The 9,808-nt window shown below is 41.6% G+C and overlaps 1 protein-coding gene across 1 annotated transcript; it reads right to left on the reverse strand.

Annotated features, from left to right (window-relative positions):
- Nucleotides 1-1,433: 1,433 nt before the first annotated feature.
- Nucleotides 1,434-2,407, reverse strand: LOC117058379 (vomeronasal type-2 receptor 26-like). The gene has a single exon (XM_033169523.1). It carries the CDS (start codon nucleotides 2,403-2,405, stop codon nucleotides 1,497-1,499), a length of 909 nt encoding a protein of 302 aa, XP_033025414.1. The 5' UTR covers nucleotides 2,406-2,407; the 3' UTR covers nucleotides 1,434-1,496.
- Between the last annotated feature and the right edge of the window lie 7,401 nt (nucleotides 2,408-9,808).

The following is a 9,808-nucleotide window of genomic DNA, read 5'->3' on the forward strand; positions in this document are numbered from 1 at the left end:
TTACTGTAAGTCTCCAGCAGTTTGACCTTACCCCTGAAGGCACTCCCTTCGATTGTCTTTCGAGACAGATGGTTATAAAATACCTTTAAATATAATGTGAATTGAATTCCTCTCCCAACTCTTATGAAGGTAGAAGGAAATTTAGGAAGAAGGAAATGAGCGTACTTTATCCCAGTTTAACTTAATGCCATACCAACTTCTTTTGTATAGAATTTAGAAAATCCTTGTCTAAGAAACACACATATATATTTGAAAAAAATGCTAGTGCAGGGACCCATAAAACTCCATGAACATTTTTGATCACTGTTTCTCAGACAAGGACTTTCTAAATTATCTCAGGCAGGAGAATATTCCAAGGACTAAGGTATTTATATATGACTCTATTAATCTCCATCTTAAAAACACACAGCATAAATAACCATGAGCAAATGTGTTTGTTGTGATTCCAGATATAGAGATATGACTTAAAATAGCTACCTCAGATTAAGGTTGAGGCTAAGAATGCCATTGTTGCCCAGAAACCAAGCCATTGAATCCTGTCTCAAACTGTGTGTGAAATTGGATTAACTGAAAATTCTTACCCACAAATTAACAGGCTCATTATCAGGCAGTGAATTCAGGTGGTGGTGGGATTAGGTCTCTCTCTGTGTGCAAAAATCTTTGCAAGATTTGAGGGCTCCCCACTGGAAGTAAAAGTATTTCAATATTTTTTTTTTTTTTAAACACCCTTATTCTTCTTTGCGGACATTGCAGTCCCATTTAAGAGTTCTGTGACTGTGCAGCTCAACATTTTGAAATGTTCTGTAGCTAGACATCAAAACATATTTAGACAACCAAAAAAAGAAAATGCTTAGTACACAGATGTAGGGGGGGGACTTCAATAATTTTCTGTATCTAATTTTATTTATTTTTTATTTACAAGAAATCTACAATTCAACCCACAACAATGATGCCTGAATTGTTTGTTTGTTTGTTTGTTTACATTTTCATTTTACAATTGTTATTGCAAAGATTTTACATTGTGTGTTAAAGGGCATTTCAGGAAGAAGAGCTCCTAAATGGCAAAGTTAAGGGTCAATAACATTTTGGATGTTCATTGTTGTTTCTCTTTAATAGTAAAATGCAAGACTTCTTAGCTATGCCTGGGAAAGAAGAGCCTTTGCAAAGACAGAAAGGGATGCCAAATTTTTCTGGGGGCTGATGGACCATTGACCATAGCTGTCAACCTTTTCCTTTTTTGTGGGAAATTCCCTTATTATAGCATTAGGAAACAGCAGGGAGGGTTGACAGCTATGTATAAAGCAGTGGGGAACAGCAGGGAGGGTTAACAGCTATGCCATTGACAGCTGGTTGGTGTGCTGGATTCAGTGTATGGGCTGCAGGTTCCAACCTGTGGTTTAATTATTCTGTGAATCAACTCTCATACTGATTTTAAAACTTTTTTTGATGCATTTGCCAGCTTGCAGCCTACAGCCTGAAGCAGAAGTTCTGGACACTTAAGTGCTTTTACTTGGTCTCTTCATTAGCTGTTCCCTGTTATTCATCTCTGGCTTCATGACAATAATATAGCATTTGGGGAAGAAGATGCAGCCTAGCAGCCCAGCACTGGAACCTAAGATGGAGAAGATCTCCACAGCCACCATGTGTTTTCCTTTGGTGCTCAAATAAGAGGGAACAAAGGACAGCCAAACACTGCAAAACACCAACATGCTGAAAGTGATGAATTTGGCTTCATTGAAGCTGTCAGGCAGTTTCCTGGCTAGGAAAGCCACCACCAAACTGACAATGGCCAGGAAACCCAGGTATCCAAGCACACAATAAAACAGAGTAGGTGCCCCTTCATTACATTCAAGTACAATTTCTTCACTCATAGAGTGCATATCGACATCTGGGAATGGTGGGGAGGTTGCCAGCCACACCGTACAGATGCCTGCTTGGATAAGGGAGCAAGAAAGAACAATGGAGTTGGCCAGTCTTTTCCCTACCCATTTTCTCATACTGGATCCTGGTTTGGTGGCCATGAAAGCCAGAACCACAGTGATGGTTTTGGCCAGCACACAGGAAACAGCCACTGAGAAGATGATGCCAAAAGCTGTTTGTCGGAGGAGACATGTCCCCTTCTGCGGCTGGCCGATGAATAGCAATGAACAAAGGAAGCAGAGCAAGAGGGAGACAAGGAGAGTGTAGGTGAGGGTTCGGTTGTTGGCTATGACTATTGGTGTGTCTTGGTGCTTCACAAACGTTGCTAGTACCAGCACTGTGGTTAAAGAAAAGGAAAGAGAAAAAATGGCTAAATTGATTCCCAAAGATTCTTCATATGACAAAAAGCTTATATCCTTAGGAATGCATGAATCATGTTTTTTGCCTGGATAGTGGTCTTCTGGGCATTTAATGCAGTCAGCCATGTCTGAAACAAACGAAAAGTTGTGGATTTGGTTTTTCAAATCTTCATTTCATACCCAACTTTAGAAAAATAATAATAATCTTTTGTCAAATACAGTGGTACCTCGGGTTAAGAACTTAATTCATTCTGGAGGTCTGTTCTTAACCTGAAACTGTTCTTAACCTGAAGCACCACTTTAGCTAATGGGGCCTCCTGCTGCTGCCGTGCCGCTGCTGCGTGATTTCTGTTCCCATCCTGAAGCAAAGTTCTTAACCCAAGGTACTATTTCTGGGTTAGCGGAGTCTGTAACCTGAAGTGTCTGTAACCCGAGGTACCACTGTACTCTTTTTCATTTTAAAAAACAAAACAAAAAACATCAGAGGTTTTCAAAGAGGTTTTGCACAGGTGATATCCAGTGCTTTTTTCTGGGGGTACACGGGGTATGCATACTCCTAAACATTTTGTGAATCTTTGTCCATTTATTGTATTTATTTCCCCTGATTTGAACTATAAAATGGTGATTCTCTTGAGTCAAAATGAGAGTACCAGAGTACCCCTGAACATTTTTTTTTAGCAAAAAGCACACTCTCTCTCTCTCTCACACACACACCCACACACCCACCCACACCCACACACCCCAACCCAATTATTGAAAGGGTATCTTGAATATTACAAGAATTTCCTTTCAAATATGGATGTGTGTTTTGAATTACAATGCCAGTCAAAAGCATTTATTTATCAGATTGGGTCAATTCGAGTAATTCTCCTCTCCCCACCTCTTGTGCACATGGCATTTCTTACCATTCTGGTCTGAAATCTTCCCTTCTGGGCATGGGGCACAATCGTGGGAACAAAATGGTTTCCCCTCCTTCTTTTTTCTGCTGTAACCAGGATGGCAATGGTCATTACACACAGAGAGGGGCAGCACCTATTCAATGATGGAAGAGGAAATTATTTTCCAATCGGGAAATTTGCTTGGGGAATTTGTGTCTCACTGGTATGGAAATGGCCTTAAACACATTACAGTGGTAGAAGAAGAAGAGTTTGGATTTGATACCCCGCTTTTCACTACCCGAAGGAGTCTCAAAGCGGCTAACATTCTCCTTTCCCTTCCTCCCCCACAACAAACACTCTGTGAGGTGAGTGGGGCTGAGAGACTTCAGAGAAGAGTGACTAGCCCAAGGTCACCCAGCAGCTGCATGTGGAGGAGCGGAGACGCAAACCCGGTTCAGCAGATTACGAGTATACCACTCGTAACCACTACACCACACTGGCTCTCACACTGGTAGCTTTGAAGTTCCAGAGATCATACAGGATGCCAGAGACAGGCACTGCTTTTCTAAGGTTGATCAGTTGTATAGAATTGCAGTGCTTTGACCAGGTTTTAAATTACTGGTGCAAGATTCCCCGCCCCCCCAACCTTAACTCTGTCTCGACTGAAATGAAATAAAAATAATTATATGTCTTTCCAAGATCAGGGATATCTTCCAGGTGCTGTAAGACTACAGCTCCCACTGCCCCTGAATATTTGCCATGCTGACTGGGTTGAAGAGAATTGGAATCCATTAACATATATGCAAGTCCACTATTTAGCCAACCCTGCCATTTATTTTCCTCCGTTAAAAGTGATCATTCATATCCTCCCATTTTAGGGAGGTTTTCAAAAGGAAGTTTTCTGTTTCTTACTCCAGATGGGCAAGCGCACAGGATCCAGGAAAAAGACTTTAAGCAACCCCACTTACTACAGTAGTGAATCCATTGTGCAACTTTAAATTGTGAAGTCTTTATTTTGAAAAGTTCAGAGACACTATTGCTCCATGAAATTCAAGTTAGACTTCCATAATTTTACTTAGGAACAGGTCAGCATAGAGGAATAAACCAGGCCTCACAAAGTGATGAATATACTGTAACACATTGATGCCTGTGATTTTCTGGTGCATATGTACATAATAGAGTAATTTTGGCAAATATATGTGTAAGAGTATCAGAGGAATTAATGTTAGGGAGGGATTGGGGAAGAATATCCTTGGAATGTAGGTAGTGAGTGGTGATTGGATGAGAGTTTGAAAGTGAGTTTGAATGTTGATCGGATACAGTTTAGAGTCAGCTGTGTTTGGAGTTGATTTCGGGGAGTGGTTGGTTGTGGGTATGAGAGTTGGTGGTGGATGTATTAGATGGTAGCATTGTTGGTTCAGTATTGTGTTAGCCATTGTTGTAGACATAACAAAGTAGCAAATAAGATAAAGCAAAACTGAAATGATATGCTTTTGTACACAAAGAGATCATAAAACCCTTTTTATTACTTTTGTTTTATATTAACTATTGTATTGTACCACATGCCTCTTGTTTGGCTGTTAGGGTGGGATATTCAGGTGCATACAGAGCAGGAATAAAGGGAGATTATAGAAACACACATAAAAAACCCAGCCCAGAGCTCTGAATCTTACAAAAAGTAGGCAGTGTTGTGGGTCGTGCCAGAGCACAAGAAGTTGAAGAGGGGTGCAGGAGGGTAGGGGGGCATGCCAGATAGCTTTGACAGGTTTCAGTTGGAGGCAGAGGAATGGTGAGACAAGGGAAGAATGTGCAGTAAAAAAAAAATCACTTGTGTTAGGTGTAAAGACTAATTAAACACCACTTTGACCCCCTCAATCTGGCCCAAACAATTGAGACCCTACCTGATTAAACCAGGTGTGCCAAGTGATGACATCATCCCTAATGGTGAATGCTTCCTCTGGAGGAAGCAGGGAATCCATCTTTCCAACTTCAACTTTGTGAAAGGATTGGTTTGGGAAAAAGACCCAGTTTATGACATCAAATCCAGCCACCGAGTCCCCATTGTGGTCAAAGGAAACCTCATACCCAGCACTATTGTTAAAAGAGACACTTCTGAGAAAAAGATGCAGCTGGTTAAAAAAAAACACAAAGGAAACAGAACCATTTTATTTCCAAAATCCAAAGGGCTGCAACTTTGGCTCTGAGAAATGCTAATGACTGCCCTTGCAGAAGATATTAAGTAACTATTTAATTACATCACACTAATTAAGAGAGGAGAAGGGGATGACAGAGGACGAGATGGCTGGACAGTGTGTTCTCAAAGCTACCAACATGAGTCCGACCAAACTGGGGGAGGCAGTGGAAGACAGGAGTGCCTGGTGTGCTCTGGTCAATGGGGTCACAAAGAGTCGGACACGACTAAATGACTAAACAACAACAATTAAGAGAGCAGTGGAGTTCCGTCCATCCTTATTATTCACAAAACTTTTGCTTTTACCCTGGAAAAAGAATACAGATGTTCTGCTCTTGCTTCACGATGGCCTGCACCCAAAGGGATGGGATCTTGCTCTCCTTCCTAACGGAGTTGAACTCTCTGTTCATTGTGCTTTCATTGGAGCCATTTTTGTAAGTTTATCCCTAACCTCCTTCCCCCATCCGCAGCCGAGATATAACACTTTTTATTGTGGATGTTTCACTTTGCTGCTATGTAAGGAGACCCTTTCCTTGTTATTATTTGAATTCCATCATTATAATTTCTAATAGGGTAGGTAATAAGTAAAAGCACACACACTTATCAATTAGTAGCTTCGTGCTACTTCTGCTATAACTATTTTGGTGGTGCGGTTCTGCTGTCCAGGGAGCCCTGGCTGCCGCGCCGACAGGAAGCTCGCTGACGGCCTCCCCGCGTCTGCAGCCCAAGAAGAGGTGGGCGAGGGTGGCGCTGCCAGCAGGGCTGAAGGGTGGAGGCGCCCTCCAGGCCATGGCACCCTGGTGCCATGCGCCAGTAGGCTCAATGGCTAAGACGCCTCTGTCCCCACTCCAGCTATAGGCTAATAAGCCAAACAGAAGACAGGAAAGATGCTCTTCAATACATGAATTCCCACCTTGTTTTTGGGAAGGGAAAGGAAGCTCATATTGAATACCCCTTAAGCATCCTGATTTGAGCGGGACATTCCAGAATTACAGAAGCCATCCCGACTTCTACTTGGACTCCTGCGAGAGCTCAGGACTGAAAAAACAAGTATTCCAATTTTGATCCATGGGATGTTGGAGGGTATGATATTGTGAGTGAATGAAATAATCACGAAGAGACGCTAGTCTACAAACAGTGGAGTGTGTTGTTTCCACCTGTAAATACTAGATTATTCATGATATTCTTACCTGCCATAGCTGTTCATTTGGAAGTGTCAGGTTTCCTCTATCCACCATTGCTTTGCGTTTTGATTTCAGAGAATGCATGGCTTGCAAAGCATGTGCTACAGCATAGACTGCATTGTAGATATTGTAACTGTGACCAGTCAAGCTCATTTCAAAAAACCCTCCAGGAAGGTCACTTAGGTTCTCCTCTCCAGTGCAGATTTCCGCTTCCATTTCACCCACAATGGAATTTGGGAATTTACATTTGAATGCATTTTGCCAGAACTCCTTGATAAAACCATCTTCTTTGGCCCTGAAAATATTTCTTCCCAGAAGAAATTGTTGAAATCTCGGGAGCATATTTGAATGACTTGCGAAGGCTATAGCACCTTGAAAGACTTCGAAATCCCATTGCGTATGAAAGTTAAAAGCTATAATATCAATTTGGGCTGACATAATCCATACTTTACCTTTAGGGTTAACTGTCACTGGGATGTATAGGAATGTCCTCCAGAGGATTATGGCCTGGATTTCTCCATAAAACACCAATACATTCGCTTTTCTCTTCATGATCACTTCATATATTTCCTGAAGCAAGTCTGCTGTATTCAAAGCTTCAGAGATAAAACTGAACCTAGGGAGTCTGTCTATGAAGTCAAAACAAATGCCCTTCTGCAAAAATAACGGGAGTGCAATTTGCAAAAACCTTTCTCCATCGTCATCATCCACAACAAGGATGCTAATCCAGATCCACCTGAAATGCAGAAGTAACTGCAGAATCCCCATATATTGATGGGCTTCCTTGGGAGCCATCTGGAAAGTGGGGAAAACTTGGGTTTTCTCACTCATTGCCGAAGTAGAGCCATACGAAAGCTAATGATGAAAGCGAGGAGGAGAGAAAAAGGAAAAAGTGGTGGAGAGAGTCAGAAAAACATTAAGAACGAAAAACGAAATCTCATTCTGTGTGTGCCGCTAATAATAGAGTTGTTATCTGGAACCTTTTGTTCAATATTGGTTTGGATAATACGTTCAGTTTTGGTTAAGCAAAAATGGCTTTGATAGCATCCAGATTCCTACTTTCATCAGCTGTCCTGGAGGAAGAGAGGTGTGTGTTTGTGTACAAGCCTGAAGTTCACCTAGGCTTGTTCATCTTATGATGAACAGAAGGGAGAACATGGGACTTGCAGTCACCGATTAATGTCTATCACTTGAGCAGCAGGCTGAAAGCAGCAACACAGGTGAGCTGGTCACAGACGTCTCGGTTATTTTTATTTCATTTATAATAATTGTTTCTCATTTTGCATCTATACAGGTAAGTTGGCACATGCACACTAATTTAAATCAGTGTCATCTTTTGTTCTTCTCCTTTTTGGCGGGGGCAGGGGGCAATAAATACACTCTTGTTTCAAACCCCCATAACCAAATTGCAAAAGGCAAGCAAATGGACATTTGTTAACATCCTCTTCTCTTCTTACCTGTGAAATCTTGTACATTTGCAGGATGGTTGCAATGTGTAAAGACGTTTCGGAGCTAAGTCCCCCAATGACAGCGACCAGATTACTCTGAGTGTCACATTTGTAGTTGGGCTTAAATCTGTTCAGTGTGGAAAGAAACTCGATGGTTGCATGACAGGTCCACATCGCACTGAAATAGCTGTCATAGATGTGGAACCCCAGGGTGACATTGGGTAAGATCTGGTGGTTTTCATTGATCTCCTTTACTGCAAAGGCCAAGGCCAAGACATGCTGGTAATGCTTAGTCAGAAAGCTACAATGACAATGACATGTTATCTCAAAGGGGCATTTCACTCTTGATAAAATAATTACTGCTGTTTTGCATGCCACCAAGATCGTCTGCTTCGGAGTAGGACACCAATACCACCCCACTGCTGCAGATTTATTTAGATTATTCACTTATCAGATTTATTTAAAATAGCACCTTGGACATTAATAGGATGGACACAGTGGACACACACACAGTTCAAGGAAGTATGCAGAAAGAGCTGTTTCATTTTTCTGCATAGCATTGGTTACATTGCATGCGTAGGTGCTTGTTGAGTCATTCATGAACATGCACATCCCTGTCTAAAGCAAAGTTGAGATGTGGTTTTGATGGGGATGGGCTACCATTAGAATATTAAAAGGAATCCCCCCCACAAGTTCAAGTTCATGTGCTCCATTTAAAGGCAGGCACACAAGGAAGGAGCTATTCTTTGAAGAGGTTGATGGTCTGTGTAGTTACTTAGCTAAAGGAAAGGAAAGGAATGTTCACCATGATTTCCTCCCACATTTCCAGAAGGTTTTTTTTTTTAAACAACAACAACAACAACAACAACAACAACAACAACAACAACAACAACAACAACAAACTACAGTATTGTCCTTTATTACTATTTCAATGGAGGGGATATATCTCAGATGTAGCTTGGAATTCATTTTTGTGGGGAGAAACAAGACAGTTTGCAATACCATTCCAGTTCCCGTCTGTACAAATTATTCATGCTGCTAGTCTCCTAAACTAATGTACTTATGGAACAGCTGTAATCCAGTGGGAAGGAGCAGTGGGAGGGAGAATGAAGTAGAATATTGCGCAGAAGCATTTTTTCATATAATCATAGTGTTGTAAGGTACCCTGAGCCCATCTAGCCCAACTCCCTGTAATGCAGGAATATGCAGCTGTCCTATACGGGGATCAAACCTGCGACCTTGGCATTATCAGCACTGTGCTCTAACCAACATAGCTGGAAAGCTGGAACTCTGAACACGAGCCCTCCATATTGCTGGCACAATTTGTTTGTAAGCACCACATGCCAGATGATATATTTCCTAAAATGTTCTTTACACATTTTTTTCCTTACACAAAAGCAAATATAACCAACAAGGGAGCATCCTTACACAGGTTCTCGATTCTGTTGCTGAACGGGGTCTTTTTTGAAAGTTTTCTCTTCAGAAAGCAGGATCATTTGAGAAGCGATGCCTCCGATGATGAAATCACCTGGTTGATAATATTTGTGAGGAATAGGGATGGATTCACTGATAGCACATTTAAGAGGACGCACCTCGCACACTGCAGGAGGAAGCAGCGCTGCTAGCAGCACTGCTAATGTCACCATGCTGAGGGCAAATTTGCCCCCTTGGCAGAAATGCCTTTGTTGTCACATTATCTCAGCCAGGTCTTGAACAGCTGCTCCTTGAGTCCTCAATTATAAAATGTTTCATTACCAAGATCTGATTGATGCCCTTCTTAGCCCCTAGGTCCAATTCAAAATGCAGACATTTTAAAAATGATAATCTA

Source organism: Lacerta agilis, chromosome 14, assembly GCF_009819535.1.
Source record: "Lacerta agilis isolate rLacAgi1 chromosome 14, rLacAgi1.pri, whole genome shotgun sequence".
In the NCBI taxonomy this organism is placed as follows: domain Eukaryota; kingdom Metazoa; phylum Chordata; class Lepidosauria; order Squamata; family Lacertidae; genus Lacerta; species Lacerta agilis.